Below are 23,720 nucleotides of genomic sequence, written 5' to 3' on the forward strand. Positions count from 1 at the left end.
GGTGAAGATGGATAGAGTAAACTATATCTATCAGCACTGAGAGATAATTTGTAACTGAAATGATGAATTGTCTATCAACAGTAACTGATGGCATGTATTGTATGCTCATGGGTTAAATTACTAATTGATTTTACTGAGGTGGATGTGAAGGATGGTTGTTTTTCTCGGTCAAGGCAAACCACTGATCAAGAACAGTCTCGCTTCCTGTTTATTTCGTTCCGTCCTATTGCGCAACTTAGTGCGACAACCAGTCCAGAATTTTTAGACTAATTCATTTAACTGGATACATAAAATTAATATCAATTAGTATGATACGAAGTCTTAGCACATTGATATTGCAACACTGCGCTCATGTTAATCCCTGCAAACACATCGTACAGCGTGGTCTGACAAACGGGATCCTGGAAATCGTGGAAATCTCAAAACGAGACTCTAACGGTTAGAAACATGTGGCGGCCTGGTTCGGAATCGATGCTATATCAATCTCATTATGCGTTGCAGAACTACACTGAATAAGCGGAAAATACACATAACAGGCGTAACCAATGACAATCATTTTGCGATCTCATCAAACAGCTTCAGTCTGTGTTTTCTTAGCTAAAGTATGCTGTCTAAATCTCGACATAACGTAGGAAATACGGTGTGACTCAAGTTTGAAATTAAGATTCATTTGTAACTAACATTTTCTTATGAAACAAGGACTTGGAATTCAGTGCAACCAGGGTTGTTCGTGATGTCTGTTTTCACTTTTACCGTGAAATCTGAAAAGTAGGTCTGAATAGGTTAACGAAACCCATGTTTCGATATGCTTTGCCACTACCTTTAATATTGCACTTTTATCGGTTTGTAGTTTTCACTCGTTGTCCACACCCATTTGAATGACAGAACCATAAACAACTTGTTGTCCAACTGTTATTTGTTTTGTCAACATACTCGGACCAACTACGCTTGTTTACGTGGTTTTATGTTTACCCCACCTCTTACCTTTAAAGGTAACGCCATGAAAATACGTTTAAACAGCCACCGAAAAGCATCCCTGCTCATGAAAACATTCATCCCATATAATCGAAACATTACTAAAACATCTGAATATAATTAGAGATGTCAGCTGTTTTGTTGTCGTGCCACGTAGTATTACATTGCGTCATTTGAATTTAGGGGTAGATTTCAGGCAAAATGGTTACCTTCCCTTGCCCTTCGAATAGTAAATGGACTTGTGTTCGAATCTCACCTTGGATACACTATGTAAAACCTGTTAATGGTGGCATTGTCGGAATATTGCCGAAGCGGCGTAAAAAAGTACTCACTCACCATAATATGTCCAGGTAAGCTGACATATTTTGAACACTGGCATATCTTGAACACTTTTATCTACAATAACACGCAGTTATGCATTTGAATGTCATGTACATACGTATCTGCAATGTGCAGCTTCAAAAATATTATAATCAAAGATATTTTCCCGAGAAACTGTGTCTCAATACTGATGACAACCACTAAAGCATTAGAAACTTTCCGAGGCTTGGCCTAATGTAACCTGCTAAACACACCTGTAAGCTTGTTGTCGTGATAAAAGCGTTCTGTCGAAGTTCCGGTTTCGATTCCAAAGACGGCGCAAAATTCACTCACCAATAGTGCGCAAGACAGCATATAAACCACAAACAAAATACGTGGCTCATTGGTATGTTTTATTGTAAATCATAATAATAGGAAGACGTTCTAACTATTCAACAATCACTATCAGCAGTTTGTAATCACACAAATACTGGTTGTTTCTCAATACTGACGAAAATGCATATTCATATCACTGCAGGTCTGGTTATAAACAGCCACAAAATGATAAAGGGGCATGAATGACGAAGCGTTAGCAACGTGAACATCGTATTGTGAACGACACCATTTTTGTCTCACATCACGCTAATAGTTACGAAAATGGCGGCTGGTGTACAATCCAGTATCATTCGCAACCTCTCGGGTCCTTCCGTGACTAGCCCTTATCAGCAAGTAGTGGAAGGTCGGGAGTGGTGGTGGCGAATGAGTCCGAATTTCATCTAAAGGCTTCAAAGAAAGCGTTTAGGATGTTCTATCAGCTATATGTTTATCAAGTTGTTTTGATAACTTTGATACTATAAACCAGATTAAGTCCTTCAAATTTCCAGATAATGTGAAACGAAGCACTCGTTTACAATATACAAATGGGTAAGGCAATATGGCCAGTTGTAGACATAAATATATATATATGAAGTAAACCGTCTAATTGTGTGCTGACTAGAAAACACTCACATTGCACGAATAAGACTGAATATATAATTTTCTAAAATATATTTTTATTGATTTTAAAATATACTTCACTCATTAAGGCATGTAAGGCACGCATATTTCTTTACACGAACATATAAGATGAAGAATGTGACAGGTTATTCTCATGTAATTTAAACATGCTAAATTTTTGACAGTCATAACGTTTGTGTTGTAACCAGTTCATGTATATATAGTAGTTCAGATTTCATGAGTTGTTCCTTGTTGAATACGAAGGAAGACGGGGTCGTCTGTCTCACAGTCCCTTAACTACATAATTTTCCCTATTGCCTAGCCTCCCTAATGCTGAAGCGCTAAATGAAGCAAGTCTAGATTTCCCTAGTCTGTCTCACAGTCCCTTAACTACATAATTTTCCCTATTGCCTAGCCTCCCTAATGCTGAAGCGCTAAATGAAGGAAGTCTAGATTTCCCCGGTCTGTCTCACAGTTTCTGAACCACATTATTTTTCCTACTGCCTAGCCCTCCCTGCAATGCTAAATGAAGCAAGTATAGAACCCCTCACGTTCAGGATCTCAAACTCACTGGATCTCCTTTCAATTTAAATGGGCTTATTTGTTACTATCAAAATCTACATATTCAGGGACTTAGCGTTAGTCTAAAGAAGTGGCTGAGTGGTCAAGACACCGCACTTATTCCGCAATTTGCAGAGTTGCTTCCCTTAGGCGCTCCAGAAATCTATGATTGTGGGTTCGAAACCTGACTTAACGAATGCTCTTTAAGCTTTCCTCCCACTCTGAGCCGACACGCAGTTTAATACTGCATTGATCCCTAATTCACTTACTTTTGAACACCATAATAAATCTAGATTTTCAGGAATCTTCTTGTGTTAAGTGTATTTTGTATCATAGCACCGTTGACATTGTTTACCTACAGTCGATATGATATTGTACAGGTCGAAGATGTTTGCAGTATAACATGGCGTTAAGCTTGTTATGTAAGGACGGCGTCAGAAGTTGCGTCAGGTGTACTTGACGTTGAACTTTGAAACAAAAGGTTCTGACTAAACCACACACCATATGAAAGTATATTTGATCACAGGTTAATAGGATTCTGGAAATCTCAATGACGGCAACTCTGCCCCGTGCACCGCAGTTCCTCAGACAACTGTGCCCCATGTCCCAAACTGAGAAATAACACTCATTAAGAATTGATTTGACTTTACAGGATGCAATACACTGATAGCCAACCTACATCCAGGGACGGGAGGTAGCCTAGTGCTGAAAGCCATCGATCGTCACGCCGAAGGCCCGATTTACATTCCTTGTACGAGAGTTCCCCTGAAGTTTTCCTCCAAAGCGGAAGAAACTCAGTCATTCTAGGTAGATATACGGAGATATTGCACAATTATTGTTTGGGCACAGCTAGGTGATCTAACTAACAATAATTATGTACATGTATGTCCATGAGATCCTTCTGTAGGAAGGAGTCACAACACATAGTCCTTACTGCACTACCAACACCACTACATAGTACAAGTTGTCATGGGACAAGGAAATAAAACAGATTTGTAAATATGATTATTGCACAACCCGTAGAAAAAAATAGTAAGGCTTCTTGCCTAACCTGCAAAAATAAAGCAATCAAAACATGTTTCACTTGTCAGACATCGAGTAATGTAAGGATCCTTAATGTGTCTATATACACTGGGTATTAAATAAACATCTTTGATTATACCATGCATTGAACAGCAGTAATCACTCACATAACATTTTAAATCAAGTACATATAACCATTCGGGGCAACGCGGACTATTGCGGAAACTGTCGTTATAATGTAAACCACATTTGTCAGCACTCGCCCTTTTCCGTAACCTAAGGTTCGGTTTCTCCCGGAATAACACGAGTGGGTCACGAATGTGTACGGGGTAGTGCGAGTGTTTGTGAATTAAATTCGCACAATTCCGAGTGCCACGGAAAGTTACGAGTATGGAACATGCGCAATTATATTAATTATTGAGTGTGGGGTAGATTGTGTCTGATTATTGCTAAAATTTTTGCCGCCTGATTTTTGTCAATTAAAGAACATTTCACCTTTGAATTACAAAGATGTGAATGCGGTGGAGGGACTGGTTGATGAGGGCGCGACTATGACGTCATATCAGCCGGATACGTTGACGTCAAACAAACCACTGGTAGAACTGATGACCCCCAACTCGTGTTCAAGGACAGGTTCTGGCTGGAAATCTGCGAGATCCTCAGGGAGGACATACTGGCTGCAGTCCTGGGTGCTGTCCACAACCACTTCCCCGAAACCGTGACCCGGATGCTGAATAGACGGATACGCCTCGCACGACGTCATGTCGCAGCGCATGTAGTTGGACGACGTCATGGTTCCTGTCGGGAGGGATGGTTCTCTGTTTCCCCCGTGGTGACTGTTCCTTTGATGCATGGAGTTATACGGCATCACCTGATTGGACACAGATACATTGACATGGGCGGGATGCTGGAAGGGAGACAACTGGGCGGGAGACAGGTGCCGCTGCTGGCCGCAGGGCATGCCATGGTCTGTGATGGAAGGGAAAGCTGGAGCAAAGGAATCACTTCCAATGGAAGGACTGAAGTCGTTCGCGTTTTCATACATGAACTGGTAAGGTTTGGGGTAGGGGGTTTCAGGAAGAAGAGTTCGTGGATTGAGCTGGAGACACCCTGCCACCATGTTCATCGTGTTCTGGGACATTCCTTTAGACAATGATTTGGCAAACGTCACACTATCAGGGCGAACCCCGTTCTTCAGTATATCACCCAAAACGAAAATGTAGTTCCGCGCAAGACGTAGAGTTTCAATTTTCGAAAGTTTCTGAGTTTTGGAGTAGCATGGCACATGCGTTCTGAGGTCATCCAGTGCAGAGTTCAGCCCGTGCATCCTGTTCCTCTCGCGTGCATTGGCCTTCACTCTGCGAAGACGCAATTTCGCCTGACGAGCTTTAGTCATCCGCTTCTTTTTTGGACCTCGTTTCTTGGGTACGCGAGGCTCATCAGAGTTTTTATCGCCTTTCTTTCCTTTCTTTTTGGAACTCTTTTCTTTCTTCTTTCCATCCTTGTCGTCCGTCGTGGAGTCAGGGCGATCCTCACCTTCACTTTCATCATCAAGGTCATCGTCTTCATCAAGGTCAAGGTCGAGGTCAATGTCACTGAGCGGTTCATCAAAGTCGTCGTCCATCTTCAGGTCAATGGTTGTTGTTTTGATTGGCATATTGTCTGGAATTGACATAAAACATTTATTAAAATGACAATGCTATGAAATACCTTTGTCTTAGTATAATAATCATTCACAGAACAATATTTCCTTTTTGTCCTCTGAAACATTATAGTTGTATACACAGAAAAGACACAAACGGTTAAATGTCCTTTCCATGTGTCGAGCTTACAGTTGCAATGATTGGTATAACAAGAGGTTAGTTATAATCAGTGAGCGAAATAGTTTCCAAATTTTGCAGCAAGTTACGACCGAAAGTTACTACCCGACAAATTAGAATGAATGTTGAAACTAAACAATAGCTTATAAAAAATATTGAGAATAAGATATTGTGGGCATGACATGCGTTTCATCATTAAACTTTTAATATTCTGAACTATTTTATCAGGTCGTAATCGTGCATGAGAAGAGGGTATTGTAAGTCGGAGAGGGTCAAATATTTGTACAATAACCCCATGAAAATTCACTCGCCAGTCGGGCCAGTGACTGTGGAGATATGATGGCCTGACTGGGATTTTACTAGCCACGGCCTGGCGAGCCAGTGGCTATTTTGCAATGGTTATGATTATAATAAATACTGATTACAATATTTTGTTAAAACATACAATACTAATCCTAAGACTAATAGAACAAGACATTGTAAATCCATGTTACAAACCAAAGGTTACATCAACAACTCCCATTGTCGTTACGTGTCGTTACTCTTCCCACAGAACTCTGGACTGAAAGATATTTTCGTTCATAGGTGTATGCTAATGTTTCAGGGAATGTGCTTAATAAGTCATCATTCTACTTGATATAGTAACTTTTCAGTATTGTTAAGATTATTGAAATGGATACAAATTTACGAAGCTTACGGACTGACAATTAGTGTTAGCATCTACACCGAAATATCGGTTAGTGACAATAAAGAAGTCGTTAATCCATAAAATCTTCGTCATACCGCTTCGAAGAGCCACTTAATGAAAAGACCCAATTTTATTTGGTGAGGTACAAGAACAAATTAGTATGTTAAAGCATGAAAAGTACACGTCTCAAAAAACATATCTTTTTCGATATCATTGGAATATTGCTAAAAACCGTGTAAAACACATCACAGCGGCGGTCTATAAAATTACTCGTAACGGTCTCTGATTGGTGTTGTCATGCATAATACAATGCGTAGCCGTGACCGGGAAGTCTACTTCGTACAACTATGGTCCAACTTACACATGTTGTTTCGAGCTGTTGAATAGGTAAATGTTTCGACATACATGTAACACGTTTATTGACTCTGTAAAATTATACGTGTGTATTATAAACCTTACATGTATGCTTTGAACTTGTACCTTTACATGATATAAGTGAACATGTACGTCTACCTGAAAAACGTAACAAAACAAAATAAAATAAAATAAAATAAAATAAAATAAAATAAAATAAAATAAAATAACATAAGTCGTACAGTGCCGAGGTGTTACATATCCTCTGTGCGTGTATACTTCCATTAGCGTACTGTTCTGTAGGTATGTAGGTACATATGTGTTCGTGCACTTGGAGCATGTACTTCATTCATCGTCATATTTCATCATAAACATGTAATAATTTAAAAAATATATATCACTTTGTCATGGGTTCCATATTGAGTAAGTCATGCAGAGGTGCACATGATTTTATTTTGGTTCAACGTCTCACTCAGCAGTATCTTAGTATCTTGTGATTGTGAATAAATGTATCTAGTCTTCCGTGAGGACCGATCTTTAGGCTAACCACCCGATCCCGTTAGTCACCTCTAAACAATCGTAACTGCATTCTTCCCCAGGGGCTCCTTTCACAAAGCAGCCTATACTAAGGTTAACCTTAACTGCCATTCTCTAACACTGCACTAAGGTTACCTCCCTTTGATACTAAGGTTACCTTAGTGCAATGTCTAAGGTACTTAGGTAACCTTTGTGCAGTGTTAAAGAATGGGAGTTAAAGTTAACCATAGTATAGGCTGCTTTGTGAAAGGAACCCCTGATCACGGAGCGCATTGTCACAATAATCGATGCAGAGTACTGAATGTTATCGGATTACCGTTCCGATGTCGATTCTAAATATCGCTATTCTGTAAGAAGTATTACATCTATATATTCCTGTATCGATACTGGTTGAAAGTGTTTATTTTATATAATACAGCCCAACTCGCTTTTCATATTGTTCCGGGTCTCCCCTTCACAAATCTTTGAGGTGATCTTAAGTCACTGATTTAACGTTCGTGCAATGTTAAAGAATGGGAATTCAGGTTAACCTTTGTAATGGTTGCTTCCTGAAAGGAGCCTCTGGAGTTCCACTGAACAGAGTGCTCCCTTCAAAGACAAAAAAAACACACTGACTCAAAAATATTTCTAGTTCATGTAAATTTGTGTCATTGGGTTTGCAAGTGTACTTTTATATAACCTATGATAAGCCGGAGTGGATATTGTGTCGACACAAACGCGCCACCATTTGGCCATCGCTACCCCGACAGATGCTGTTCTTCAAGGCGATTGTCCTCGCCAAGCCTCACTGGGTGCGCTGAATAGAGCACGTGCTGCGTTAAGGCCGGGAGGCGGAGGGTAAAGGAAAAGAGTTCATCTCATTTTGTGTAGGCTGGGGCGGGTGCATTGTCACGAGAGGTATTTCTACACCATGGCGTAACAATTCCTTCCTTAATCAATTATCTCCCTTTCATATAGTGAATAACGGAAATTTCTCATTTTTGTTATTTGCATTATTCGGGTTTCGCGCCAAAGTTAATTAACAAGCACCTGTGTAGTAGTTGTCTCCCTTTGATACTAAGCCCCTGTGGGACAATTACTCTTGCCGACAAGCTTTTTCAAGTTTTGTGCGCGTATTTTGTCTTGTGTAAATATTCTTAATGATACTGTTTAATTAGGTTATAAAGAGGAGAATAGTAATTAGATATTAACGACTAAAGGACGAACACAGTCAAAACCCACACTGACTGATCGAGTGCTTGTGCATGAATCTCGGGTTTCAAGAGATTAGAACTTAAAAATAAAATATCGCACGATACAATTTAACATTTTGCCCGTCTGCTTAGTGTTCCAAAATAAGCACATTGTGCATAAAAATTAACAGAATGAAATGAAGGGATATTCAAAAGTTTTGAATGAATAGTGTTTATGTAAATAGGCTTTAAATTTACAAGAGAGTGCGATTATATGTGGGTATTTTTCCCATTTCTTTTTTGTGAACAGTTTGTCTGTAAACGTGTTACGTTTTCTTTTATCTTTTTTGTCTTCCGCTCATTATATCCGTGTTGTAAACATACAGTCCAAAATCTAACTGAAAGGGAGATTACTCAGTATCAAAACAGTTTTAAAGTTCGTTTAGGTTTTCTTTTCAGTCACCGGTGGTATCGAGTCTGAACTAGGCAATCCAGTGATCAACAGCACGAGCGTCGATCTACACGTGCCAGTCATGTCAGCGAGTCTGACTATCCGACCCCGTTAGTCGCATCTTACGACAATCATGGTCACCAGTCACCATGGTCACCAGTTACCGAAGACCAATTCTAAGGCCAGTACACCCACAAGTTTCAGATACAGCAAATACCTGCTTTGTAGAAAATAAATGGCCCTTGAAAAAATACTCTCTACTTGACAGATATCCTAGCTGACCAGCTATGACATGTTTCCCTTCCTGAATTCGAACCCACACCCTCAAAGTCAGGCACCTAATCGCTAGTGCACAAAGTCATCTTCCTTACCGCTTAGGCACTACGATTTCCAGAATATAACAAATCCCAAATATAACATATGTTACATTTGACCACACTCTAAAAGGCATTGTGTAATCATGTGTGCTGTTATTAAACCATCTCGCTTTATTGACAGGAAGAATTTAATAATCCATTAAGGATTAGGCATTACCATGGCAAAAAGTGTCGGTAGGGGATTAGGAGTTGCTGTTCTGTCGATATACAACTTCTTTATCACAATATATGCGACGTTTCGGGGAAGCATCACTTACTTGATAACGGTGTTAGCATCTATCATTTCTGTATATGTATATATATATCTTGCTAGGCCTCATACACAGAAGGCGCACAAGACTGCACAAACAGGACAGTACTGAGAGCAAAACATTACAGGCTGACAACATATAATTAATTAGGAAATCGCGTCGCTCCAAACAAATGAATGATAATCAATATATGAAACATCCACAAAATGAAAAAAAACCCCTCAAACCAAAGGATGACAACTTCTTGTTTATTGCTTGGAACCACGTTTTGATGTAGATTCTGTTGTCCCGTTTAGTTAGATTCGTCACTTTATGACTACCTCACTAACTTCCTTAATGTCGATCAGACAATTTGGGTTGGTTCAGACGCTACAATGCTGGAAGTTCATACAGTGGCACAAAGGGCGAGGTTATCCCAAACTTCAGAATATAAGCTAGAACTCATAATTATAGCGAAAAGGATGAGGTTTGGATGATGTAATATTCTACATGTAAAATCAGACATCTTTGTTTATTTCAGGTAATCACACATTGCTAGATCAAACATCATTAATTGTCGGCTATCAGACAACGAGAGCAGTGTTCAAATGACTTAATTCAAATCGGCTTTAGTTGTCAATGCTGCTGTTCGTAACTCCCTGCAATAATAATGAAAAACAGCAACACCTTGCATCTCAAACCACTCCCCCTTTAAACAACTGACCGCATCTTTAATAAAACACCTGAACCGCACTTATGAAACCTGCTATGAAAACGCTGCGACCATTCAGCCAATTAGCGATCATAAACAGAATCTCAAAGCATTTTCTCCGCTCACAAAGTCATATAAATGCCACAATCTCCCGGGAGTATGGTTTGCTCAGGACTTGAGCGTAGTGGAGCTTTGTTAATGCTAATAAACAAAAGGTGATAAATTGAGACCATCGATCTGGTAGTTCCACTCTGCACAGCAGGAGATGAGAAAAACAAACATCGATACTACGGATCGATATCTTCTGATTGATTTTGCTGGCTGTCCGTATCATCAACCTGTTTGATTACACTTGAGATTGTTCATTCTTCCAGTGTTGTTAATCTTAAGAGACAGGCCCTTAAAGTGATTTATTTCAAGAGACACTTTTCATGAGAAGTTGTATTGTATTAATAACCGTGAGTAGAAAAATGTTCTTTCCCACTTTTATTCATATTTTTAAATAAAACAGTCGCCTGTATCAGTTTGAATCAGTAATGGCCCTTAATTAGTTTACTTCTCCATATGAAAACAGTTACGTATATAAAGTGAGTGAGTATGATTTGATGCCGCTCTGTAGTAAATTCATGGGTGAACTCCAGAAAATGGTTTTAGGCATTGTGGGGAATAGAAACGGGTCTTATGGATGACGATCAATAGACATGATCCCTTTGGTAACCCCACAACCCCTTTAATAGGATCAGGTGGATGCCCACGCTGTTGATCGCTTGATTGTCAGGTCCAGACTCAATTATTTGCCGACTGCCACCTTATAGTTGGAGCACTGATGAGTGCGGCGTGAAACTAAACTCACCGACTCACTTTAATAAGACTTGACGACTGGTTAACAGCGCGTCACCGTACCTCGACGACGGGAGTGTTGCTCATAACATCAATCTCTCGGTTGTCTATTACAGGCTTGAATATATGTCTCCGTGACAACACCTCTTCCACCACCAACATCGCCAACAAAAACAACAACAACAAACACACACAGGCATAGACACAAACGTGCACCTGAGCGCTAACCGACGGGATAGTGGGAGTGTTGCTCATAACATCAATCTCTCGGTCGTCTATTCCCGGTTTGAATATATGTCTCCGTGACAACACCTCTTCCACCACCAACATCGCCAACAACAACAACAACAACAAACACACACAGACATAGACACAAACGTGCACCAGAGCTCTAGCCGACACTATTCCAGTCTAATAAACTGGCCTCAGATTATTGCCTGTACGTTTATTCCTAGTAATGTTTCTACGTTTATTTGTAGTGGTGAGTGGTCCTGTGCCTAAAGCACAGTAACAAATCAGTTGAAGTTAAGCAACGTTGGAGTCTTTGTATGGGTAAGTTTAACTTTCTAGGACTTTAATCCCCCTCCAGATCGAAGCCCATTTGATGCATGTGGTCTCACCTAAGGAAAGTGAATTTGTTCAAAATTGTCTGTTCACCCAGGAGAAAATGGGTACCTGGTGGGAGAGGTCATGTTCATAATGAACTTGTATGCGCTTAGAGCATGTCCCTCAGTGATGTGAATGAGGTGATCTAAACATACTCTTAATATCAACATTGTTTTAACCACCACCCTTTAATCACCATCTACAATGCACTTCAAGCTGAACCTTCGTAGAAACCAAGCATGCACAACTATATGATTTAAAGAGAATCCGATATGGTCCGAACATGATACAACTCATAAACGTCCAACGTCGACTTCAAGCCAATATATCGTCTTTTCAGTGTGTTGGGGAGGTCATGATTTCACATCTCTCTTTAGCATTTTCCATCCAAACCGAAGACCCCATGACCTGGTCGGATGATCGGATACCGGTTAATGTGACCAGTTGTAAGAATAATGTTACCGTAATGTCCACCCCACGCCTTGTTGACCGAGGTACCGTTACAGGTCGTACCGGCATGCACCACTAAGCTGTCACTTCCGGTGTGTAATAAGCTTGTTAAAACTAACGAAATGTTTGCGTGTCTGGCTCTTCGCCGAACCGGAAAGAGGTAACAGTAGTGTTAGCTTTTTTAGATGAAATCTGACTGTTTCCAATATTCATTAAGGAGTAGTGGAATTCTTCATTTTGATACAAATTATCTTCAACACGAACTTGATGTTCCCATGAGATTATTAAAACCAGTAACAATGAAACTATTAACTTGGGTAAGATGGCGAATACGCCGTTCAGCAATATGCTGCGGTAGTCAGGCCAGTGAATATTTTTTCTGAGTAACTAAAATCACTTTAAACCGATGAACCGCAGTCATCCAAAGCATCAAGTTTGATTATCGATCGATTTCTGAACATCGATATGAAAGATACACATTGCAACCAAACCCATTTTAATTTACCCATATTCCTTTACCTCTCAACTACAGGGACAGGGGTAGCCAAGAGGATATCATTAACTGTCGTCAATACCAACCACGCTCTATTGTAATATTAACCATAAAAATATCAATATCCCTAAATAATTTTCTCCAATATATATATTCTCATATGTGTGTGTGTGTGTGTGCGCGTGTGCGTGTGTGTGTGTGTGTACGTGTGTGTGTGTGTGTGTGTGTGTGTGATTTAAGGAGCATTCAGATTGGTTAGATAATGACACAACCGATAAACGTCCCATGCCGACTTATATAACCAATGTTATATAGTGTCCTTTGCAAAACTTTAATTTTGGAGTTTGCCATCGGGGTCTTCGGCTACTTGCGTGACATTGCTGGAAAATTGCAAAAAGATGTGTAAAACCAAACTCACTCACAGCCACACCTATAGTTGAAATTGTGTATTCTGTTCCAACTGAATTATGGAGTCCTGAAAATACCTTTGATCCAAGAAACCAGTGCTTGATATGAGCAACGATACACACTTGTCCATGTGCAATCAAAGCAGTCACTAGACTGATCTGTATTTGTCGCTTCAGGTAATGACTACTAACCAGGAGGGGCGAAGGGGTAGCCTAGTGGTTAAAGCGTTCACTCGTCACACTGAACACCCAGGTTCGATTCCCCCCGCAGTTTCAGTGTGTGAAGCCTATTTCTGTCCCCTCTGCAATTATATAGCTAAAAGTGACTCACTCATCCACTCTCTCAGCAGTGATGTAGCTGGAATTTTTATAATAACACGGTGTAAAACAACAATCACTAACCCCAACTTCTCGAATTCGAAAAGAAGTTGATGATGGGTGGGTGAGGGGATAGATTCCTGGACAAAAGGATGCTTATAAAATGATGATGCGAAACCGTAATCCATGATGACTCCGGCAGTGAAGAACCCAAACACATACGACAACTGTTCAGGGATTACATACTACGCTCTCGATGCTCCACCCAGATCAACTTGCCTGTAACCGTCTTAAGACAGGATCTCCTTAACATTAAAGAGGCATTGTACACGGGATAATTGGCAGGCCGAGCACGTTTTCAAGATCCAAGAAGCCTTATTTGAAGTCGTCTATTCAAGTTAAAAATGCATTAGCCTTTAAGAGCAATTGTTTCGCTAAACAGGTTATCAGAAAATTGGAACTGACTTGATAAAAATAAAATGCATATCAGAACTGATTTACAGTCCGATAGTCGATAAATAAAAGGAAAGGGCTGAAGAGATCAGTTGTCATATAAATGCTTTGCATTGACCAGTTTCGAGGAAATCTTCAGTAATCACCATGTCAGTGAGTGAATGGGGTTTAAGTTGTTATTACCAGTATTCTAACAATGTTACGTCGGGGGACACCAGAAATGGGCTTCATATTTCAGCCAGTGCTTCGTTGTGACTAGCGAACGCATAATCTCTCCAAGGGCCCAGAAATCACTACTAGTTACAGTTTCTTCATCATTCAGCAAGCATTCATTCAGAAGGCTTCAACGGTTCCCGAATCGTTCCCAAATTTGGATTTGGCTACACGGGTATTTGCTCGGCATTTTTCTGACAGGTTAGTAGATCAGCTGATTAAAAAAACCCAACGTTTTAAGGAATTCTTTTAAAATAAACTTTCCAAGCCAGATATTTCAAGCAATGTACATGGAGACTGGTACAATGACACAAAAGGAGAAGGGGCACTTTAGTCATTTAGAACAAATTCTCTTTTTTCTTTGATTCACATTTTGTCACGGTGAACAGGTAACTGAACTACAACATAATTGAAGCAATTTAAAATTACAAAGAATGAAAGATTTTAGAAAGCATTTCAGCCAACCTATCTTAGATATAGACTAACATTTCTATAAGAAATTTGTAAAGTAATTGTTTGACGTCATCATGCAATGTCGGTTGCAAAGTCCTCACAGTCTGTTGTCTAAAATTGCTAAATGCAGAAGGACAGTTTGTCCCATGCCAACTGTGTGATACAGCTTATGGTCAGGTAATGTCTCCCATCTCATAGACACCTTTCCCGTAAGTCACTTCATATTTGACAGAATGTGCCATTGTACGTAAAGCGCTACAATTCGCTGTTCAGAATTACCTCCCTTCGTATGTACAAAGCAGGTTCGAATCCCCGATCTAACCAGGATCCCCAGTTTGTCAATACCTGTACATGTAATTACACCTATAACCCAAACCCTTAATTACTAGCCATGCGTCAGTTCGGCCTTTCTTCCAGTTTGGCATGTGTTTGATAGGACAAAATGGCGAGCAGTTATAAAGCTGAAATGTTGTTCCGACCAAGGAAACTCTTTCAGTCAGCTTTCTGTCATGTATGTTGCACTCCCCAAACGTCTGTGTGCAGTTAGCAATGTAAGTACAATGACCTTTAGCATGTCCTAAACCTCTATAGCACTACATGTACATGTACTTTAATCTATCAGTTTTGATTTTCTGACATACATTCATTTATCAGTATTGATTTTCTCAACGCAAGATACACCTCGGGTAGTTACACATATGACTGCGTCTTTTAGCTCAACTTGATCACTGACATTTAATTTATTATTAATGTCATGTTTTTCACGTACTTCTTTAAGCGTTAAGTTATATTCTCATACACCTGAGAAAAGGAGAAAAAGTTCAATATAAATCCGCGGTGCCTATAATGTTGCAGTCCTCTTGGCTGACGCTTGCGGTAACTGCTAACGATAGGATTGTCAATCCATTATAGATTTTTGCCTCGTTAAGTAGGATTAAATCCACAAATGTAACGTAGGTGAATGTGGGAACTAGGAAAAACTTGGGAACCAAAACCAAACTTTATTATATTTTTATTCATAACGTTATTTATCCGTGTATGACACAATATTTGATGACGTCATAGCACGTGACTGGCGGAAACCACTAGACGCCATCTGCCCCGGTTTTCGGCTCCTGTTCGTCGCGTGCGCGCTTTTCAGTGACATCGATTCTGTTCATTAGTATAATTAACTTTTAATCTTGCTAACTCTAATAAAATTTTCGAACTTTTTGTTTATCACTTTTCCAAATTCACAGAAAGCTATTCACGGGACGATCAACACGTGAAGTGCACGTATCAGCTGATTGATTGGTGTTTTTTAACGATCGATCAAATTACATTTAGTGTTATTACTTTATCAGACGGGACAATAAACACTGGAACCAGTTATACCAAACCGAATCTTGTCGAATATTATTTGTCATCGTGGCGATTCTTTCTGAGTTGATTCAAAGGATAAATATAACTGCTCCAGAAGATAACAAAAAAAGTAGGCTTTCTTGAATAGCGGTTTTCATTGTCCGCAGCTGTTAAGCCGTGGTCTTGTGGCGTACTTTATCGAAAGATCATTCTGTTCTGAAACTGTTTTTGAGAGATATTTTAGTTCTAAAATCAGGTCTCGTTTCGGAGACCGTTCAAACTCAAAACGCGTAGGTCAGTGGTACAAGTGTTCACTCGGGAACCTGAGTTCGATTAACAACAAATCAGTTTTCTGGTTTGATTCTCGGTACTGGTGTAAAGCAAGAAGGATACATACAATCCGACTAACTAAATACATCAGCCGCATCTTATCCGATGTTTGTGGGCCTCTGAATTCATAACAAACCAAACTTTTTCTTCTTTTAGAAGGCTTTACTGGGACTTGCCATACGCTATTATTTAGGTTGCATGTGACTTTAAGTCGGAGACAATGCTTTTTACCATTTTATAGTAGACACTTGAGTTTTAGGTTTATCATTTGTTAAATGAAAATTGAGCAAAGCTGGGGACAATAGCCAAACGTTCTAAATAGATTCCTCTGATTGGTGTACCGGATCATTCAATCAACACTCTAATTTCTTGACGCTGATGGGTAATTTGATTAGTTATGCATGAGTTGCCTCCCCTGATTTTAAGGAGTGTTTCAGCGTCACGCCTCGTGGCGGGACAATGCCGGGACAAGTAAAACAATAGCCCCTCTCAAAGAGCCCCAGTCTCACAAACCTAATCAGGCTCTTGTAGTCAGCCCCGATTTGTGTCACGTGACAGACGGGGAATCCCCATGGGACTCTTTTGACAATGTCTGATTCATTAGGGCCAGCGTGTACATTCAGACGCACTGTAATTACCCCCCTTGTTTTGATACAACTGTACATTAAAACAGATATTACCTTGTGAAATGAATTAATAACATGCGTTCGATAGAACCGGCTTTATTTGAATTGGGCAAAAAGGATAAAATCGCGCTTCTTCATTCCTTCAATTTCTTTTGTCAAAGTGCTACATTTCTATATTTTCTAAAAAAAACCCCAGTGTATTAAAACTGATATTGATGCTCATCCTGCTATAGAATAATAATGATATCTGATTTACGTTCATTGACCTGAGAAGTATTTTAAAAAAAGCTTTGGCCATCATAGTATTTGGGTCATGAAAAGCTTAATCCTCTCAGTCGTTATTAAAACACTTTCATTACTCGAAAACAAAGCATATTTATGAGGGTAATATGTCCACATTCACTACGTTGTCAAATGTGACATATAAATCAAATAATTATTGTATTATGAACTGTAAAATGATATATATACCTTTAAGTCCGATACATTAGTAAACTAACCGCAGTCATTAAGAACTACTGCAGTTTTGTATCAAATTATCATCATTACGTTTAGTCGTCATAAACGAAAAATACATAGTAGCAAAAACTATATTAAGCTAAAAGTACGATAAAGCAAATCCAACGGGATTAGATTATGTTAATACGTTTCAAAGAAAACAATTGATCTCAGTATTAAAAGAGAAGGAGAGAGAGGACCCCCCTGCAACACACCACAATACATTATTCAGGCCAGCTTCCCGTGACATTAGCTGGTACCAGTGACTCAGGACCAGACCTGGCAAATATGAATGATTAAAGACACTTTTTACTCTGTTTATTTTCAAGTGCGTAAATTATTTTACTTGCATGAGCCCCATCTGCCGGGGTATTGGGAGGCGACATCACAGTGACGGTGTTGTTCACTTGGATTAATTAGAAGACAATTGTCGTGGGAGCATTTCTCGATTATCGATCTTATCGCGAATTACGTAGAAAAGACACAAGGCTTGGAGGGCACAATGGCCACATTCTACAATACTGAAATATCATATATTGTAAACACAATAAATAGTAAGCAGAGAGCATCAATATACTCATTTTGATGTCCAGCGCAGTAAAAGATAACAATTCCTATTCCACAAAATCACTGTCTTGGCTTACTTTTGACAAAACCCAAACAGGACCATTGTAATATTAATATGAGGATTTACATGTAAACATACATTGTTCAATTTCATCAAGACATGGCATTAATATATACATTTGCGAACAGTGGACCTTCAGTAGAACTCACGAGACTTGATGCTGTTGCTATTTCTTAAACCACGAATATTGTTTTAACGTTTTCGTACTTTCGAACTGCGATTCTGAAGTCAGCGTGATACGTGTACGTACCCTGTCTAAGCTGCCAATATCGCAGTAGTCTGTAAACAAGTGGTTCAGTTCAATGACCTCGTCATTAAAAAGTAATCATATAGTAGATGTTGTTTCCCTGCCTGGAGCTCGATATGGTGAAAAAGGACTGGACACCGTTTCACAAGGCTCTCGTAAGGCTAAGATCTCGTAACTTTCCTCGTAGTTTTCGCACCTTCTATACCGTAACAAAGGAAGTACGAAACTATGGGAAGGGCTACGAGATCTTAGGCTTACGGGACCCTGGTTTGCTTGGACAATTTCCTTTTTCTATCGAGTATTCCAGAAGATTCAGACCATATCCAAACTTCCCAGCAATCCTATTTACAAAGTCCATCAAATGAATCTTGTTTAATTGTTACTTGAGCAGGTGTCCTATTTGAATTTGTAGCATTTATGTTCGTATTTTTGTAGCTTTTTTAGTGTACAACTTACTTGTCGTTGCATGTGTTTGTGACCCTTGCCGCTAACGGGGCATGATACGCTCACCTGAAGATTTGGTACCATCAAAATGTGATGTCGATTCCTGAATATAGCCCAGTCGCTCAACTGTCTTTAAATACGTAACAATTTGTGTGCTATCTTGTGGTCTCTACGTCAGTCTGCAATGACACACTATGACGATATTCGGTATATTGTGTCCAGGTATCTAAAACTTCAAATCATAAAACTCTAGGTGCTAAAATATAGAGTTAACCCTAACAACAACAACAACAACAAAAAGTAACAAATTCAAGTATATCGCTGCATTTGAGATTAACTAAAGGGGAGAAACCCACTGGGCCGGCATGGTGTTTAATAACCTCAGGAATCATGAAACCACTGATCGAATCCCGACAGGACTAGGGGAGATAACTTTGCGTTAAAATTGCTGTACCTTTACCCGCTAAGATTCAGCTTGCCTTTTGTCCCCTTTAACGAATTTTCAAAGCGTGTCACACTGAACAGAAACATTCTGTACCATTGCTCTCCGCAAACATAACATCCATTTATGTCGGGCAGTTATATACTTATATAGGACGGGTCAAAATTTAATTCACACAAGCCAAGCTTGACATGCTCATATATTGTTTTGCGGACAGCAAGTACTGTTCCTAAGAACGAATCTCCGTGACCCACTACAGTTCCTGTTAGACACCCATATATCTCAATATAGAACTCGCTATGTTTCCCGCAGCATACAAAAACTTAATGCTTCCCGGGCACATTTTTTTTCAAAAGCGACGAGGGGAATAATAAGTTTAAATACAAAATTGATAGAAAAAAAATGACTAGGCTGGAGTGGGTGTGGGATGTATTTTTTTTTGTGTGTGTGTGTCTTAGAAGTACATCTCTGGAAGTTTTGCATGTGCAAATGAATTGTAGATTCAGTCACACTCGTTCTTGCAGACCCTCATTCTTATACATGTACTGGACAAATGGATGATCGGGAGGCGGCCAAAATTATTTTTTAAATGGCAATAAAAAATTGTTACGCGCACAAATAAAAGTGACGCGCCGATGCCAGAGAAACATTTCACTTGTTTATTTAGCCTTAATTATACAAACTTTGATATGTTGTGATGTTACATAACATTTTTTTGTAAATATCATAATCAGATTATCGATATTGTAGACAAAGAATGGGGATGTGGTATTTGTCTATTTATATATGCACATTCATAGTCAAGATATCATTGATAAACGGGTGCTTAAAACTTATATCTGTGTAGGTCACAATCAGTTTTCTTCATCAAAATAATTAAAAATGGTATACAAATGTTGACAAAGCCGACTAGTCATACATAGTAAAGGAAAATATGAAATTTTAACATGATTTAAACCCAGTCGTCAATAACGGCGATATATCATAACACGAGAAATCACTCGTAAAAACCGGACAGATGTGATCGGCAACTTCAAAGAACTGCACGCGCAGACAATACCGGATCGAGGTCCGGGCGCGTGCCGACTATTGAGTCGCGATGTTAGGGCGACTTTTCTGCGTTTGGTTTAATTGGGAGCTGATTCTTCAGTGCACATATGGCGTGGTCTAAGCCGCCAACACGGAAGACAACAACAATTCTAACGGGTTTCTCAAATATTTGAAACTGGATCTGAGTAGATTTTTGGCACGGGGGATTTTATAGATGAATTACACGGTGATCGAATTTAGGACAGATGAATTACATCACAACATCTATTCAGGATGATTAAGCGGACTTAAAAGATTACGGGAGAAATTTAAGGGATTATGCCATCCAATAAATAAAAGCTGCTCTCAATGATGCCGAACAGGCATGACGCTTCTCTGTTGAAGAAGACAAAGAAACGAAACGAATATTACATCTAACATTGCGGAAAATGTTATCAAATTACCTCTGTTGTAGGAAGTGAGAGAATATACATAGTATTAAGCCAGAATCTGGGTAAACGTTTAAAGACACCACGGGGCTGGTAGGATAACGTTCTGACCAGTGCTTATTTTGCTTAAAAACGTCCTTACAGGAATACTACGGTGTGTTTTACTGGACTAGACTAAACTGAGAGAAATAAACGAAGGGTCACATGAATATTCAACCGTTCTTTTACTATTTTGAATAACGCTGTGGTGATGAAAACTGGGAAATACTAAAGTGCCGTTTGAATTTTTCTTCGATCTTTTATTTGTTTCTCTCAGTGTGTTATCAGTCAGTTTGATATCATGTCATCACTTATCTCTCTTGGTATCGTGATTTAATGTTGTGCATGGCGCACGATCTCGATTTCTCCATCCTGCATCACTGCAGCTGAAATGCCAGGGAAAGTTTATCAAGAGGCACTCGGTATTTTTATGTGTAAGGTTACTAGGCCCAATGCATGCGTTCTTAAACAATCTTCAAATGATGCTGGGACGTACGTACGAATATTGGTCCTGCGATTACATAACTTACGTTCCACACAATCTCGTTAGTTGTAATTCTAGAAAACTACGCTTATAACGAACTTACTTTTAACTTGTAAGGGAGTGAATTAGTTTGGTTTTATGCCGCTTTTAGCAATATTCCAGCAACATCACGGCGGGGAACATCAGAAATGGGCTTCATACATTGCACCCATGTGGGGTGAGTAAGTATGGTTTCACGTCGCTTTCAGCAACATTCCATTAATGTGACGTCAGGGGAGATCAGAAAGGGGCTTCACACATTGTACCCATATGGAAATAACGAACGATGGGATATAACGACCGTTATTCGGGGTCACGACTACTAGCTGTATGTTTTAGTCTAAATGAATATAACGAACTATGGATCTACAGTGCACAAATTAATGGTCCCTTTGAGTTAGGAATAAGCCTGCGTCACTGTGCGTAATAAGCTCGTATATCGTGTAGCCACCCTGTGATCTTTCGGTGCTGGAGAGGCGATGGGTTAGTCTAGTGGGCAAAGCGTTCGCTCGTCACGCCGAAGATCCGGGTTCGATTCCCCAAATGTGTGAAGCTCATGTCTGGTTTTCCTTAGTCATGATGTTGGTGGGTTATTCCTAAAAGTGGCGTAACATCATACTCACTCGCTCGATTCTATAACTGGCCTTCAGCAGTCATTGCCCGCCGTCGTAGTTGATCAGCCTTGTAGATGCTGAAGGAGACTTTGGCTGAGTGACAGGGTTGGGCGTCATGTTACCCCGACGACGTGGAGAGTTGCTTATGATATTGAATATCGGTCTAAAATTGTCTCTGTAAAACCAGTCTCAGTCACATCGAATCTCGGGACGGTGACCTAGCCTTGAGGTTAAAGTGTTCGCTTGTCACACTGAAGCCTTTGGTTTGACTCCCCAGATGGGTACAAAGCGTGCAGCTTATTTCTGGTGTCCACGGCCATAGATATTCCTGGGATATTTCTAAAAGCGGCTTAAAACCGAACTCACTTACTCATTTGCGATCGATCTGTCACAGCCTATGTCATTCTTTGCACTTGTATCCTTGTTTGGAATAACAGTCACCGGATTGTCTGGACGAGGCTCGCTTTTTTAACGGTCGCCTTAATAAGCATGGATCTATGTAGCGTTATATGACAAACAAACATAAAGTAAGGGAGGTAATCTAAGAACATTACTTCTTTCATTCCGAGGAGCATCATATTTATGTGCCGTCCATGAACTCTCTCCCTTATACGAATAACAGGACAAGAAACAGAGTTGCGCTTCTTATGCTGTTCAGTATATTTCTTAAATAAAATATCAACCATTTCAGTCATGAAGTAGTACTTATTATGACGCTTACACCTGTTCGCGAAGCGTACAGATTGAGAAGTACTTGGATTAAGGGGTCATAGTTTCATACTTGTATCACTTGGGTTTGATATTGTTGTTCTTCAGAAGACATACACGGAAGGCGAAGTGTCCGGATTTATAAGGTACGGTCTAGAGAGGGTTCGCTGTTCGGTGACCGCGGGGGGCATGTTCTGCTTGACGCTGTGTGCATCGCTGCCCGTACTACTACTACTACTACTACTACTACTACTACTACTACTACTACTACTACTACTACTACTACGCTGCCACTACCCAGCAAGTGGGTATTCAGTTAGTGTTGTTAAAGACGGTTTTGCTGCAACTTCAGTGACAAATTGTGGATAAAACAGAACTAAACTTGTATCTTAAAAATTTGTCTTGACAGTCACACGACAGCAAGAAACAGGTAGCTCTGATAATGCTTCATGCGTGCGAATGATAACGTTATAATTTCACTTGAACAATGCTGAAATTACAATTCTATAAGATAGTACAAATTTATTCAGATGGGTGTTTAATTATCAAAGTAATTAACATTGAAATTGACATTATAATTTATTGTAAACTTATATACATTGTATCTGCATTTAATTAGTGACATGCTATTCATGAACTTCACATTTTGAAAATATGAAAATATTGCTAATGAAAAAATTACAATTACAATGAAAATGGGAAAATGACCATTCTTCTAAGTGTTTTGTCTGAATGTACCCATACCCATTTTCGTACATTGATATAAAATAATAAAGCACTAAATAATATAAATCTCCTCATTTTGAGACAATGTTCCGATTTCAACATTTCATTCAGGGTCATATTGCCTCACAACACTTCTCATGACAACAGTCATACATGACAACTCGACTTACATGACAACTCGACATACATGAGATTGGCAGAGTTTTAGATGCCCAATTACATTGGATTTGTTATCCGATGGAAAATGAAAATAAAAATATTTAATTTTCGTCCTAATTCGTTAAAAAATCAAATTCGAACGTGTTCGTCAACCTGTGACAAGTCATTCAGTTATTAAAACACATGTCATAAATCGGTATATATTGAAGAAACGAATATCACGTACCTTAATATGTTTTTAACTTGCTCCAAAAGATGTCACAGTGTTTTGAGCTATACTGAGAGCGAAAACTTTCTAGTCCCGAAGCAGAGTGCAAGTTCCTGCCATAAATATTAATCTATATCCGTGTGCCTCCGCTACGGCGTTAACTGTCTCCTTTAACAACGGGCTAGCGAGAGGTAACCTTATCAATGCAACTTTAATCCATAGGACTCGCCTCTCGTTTATATCTCACAACCTCACCAAGCGTTTATTATGCAAATTTACA

The 23,720-nt window shown here is 39.5% G+C and overlaps 1 protein-coding gene across 1 annotated transcript; it reads right to left on the bottom strand.

Moving 5' to 3' along the window:
- Window positions 1-1,675: 1,675 nt before the first annotated feature.
- Window positions 1,676-23,653, bottom strand: LOC137256232 (neurogenic differentiation factor 4-like). The gene is made up of 2 exons (XM_067793956.1): window positions 23,459-23,653; window positions 1,676-5,517 (listed from the first exon to the last, which is right to left on the bottom strand). Exon 2 carries the CDS (start codon window positions 5,510-5,512, stop codon window positions 4,418-4,420), a length of 1,095 nt encoding a protein of 364 aa, XP_067650057.1. The 5' UTR covers window positions 5,513-5,517; window positions 23,459-23,653; the 3' UTR covers window positions 1,676-4,417.
- Between the last annotated feature and the right edge of the window lie 67 nt (window positions 23,654-23,720).

Source organism: Haliotis asinina, chromosome 11 (assembly GCF_037392515.1).
Source record: "Haliotis asinina isolate JCU_RB_2024 chromosome 11, JCU_Hal_asi_v2, whole genome shotgun sequence".
Taxonomy (NCBI): Eukaryota; Metazoa; Mollusca; class Gastropoda; order Lepetellida; family Haliotidae; genus Haliotis; species Haliotis asinina.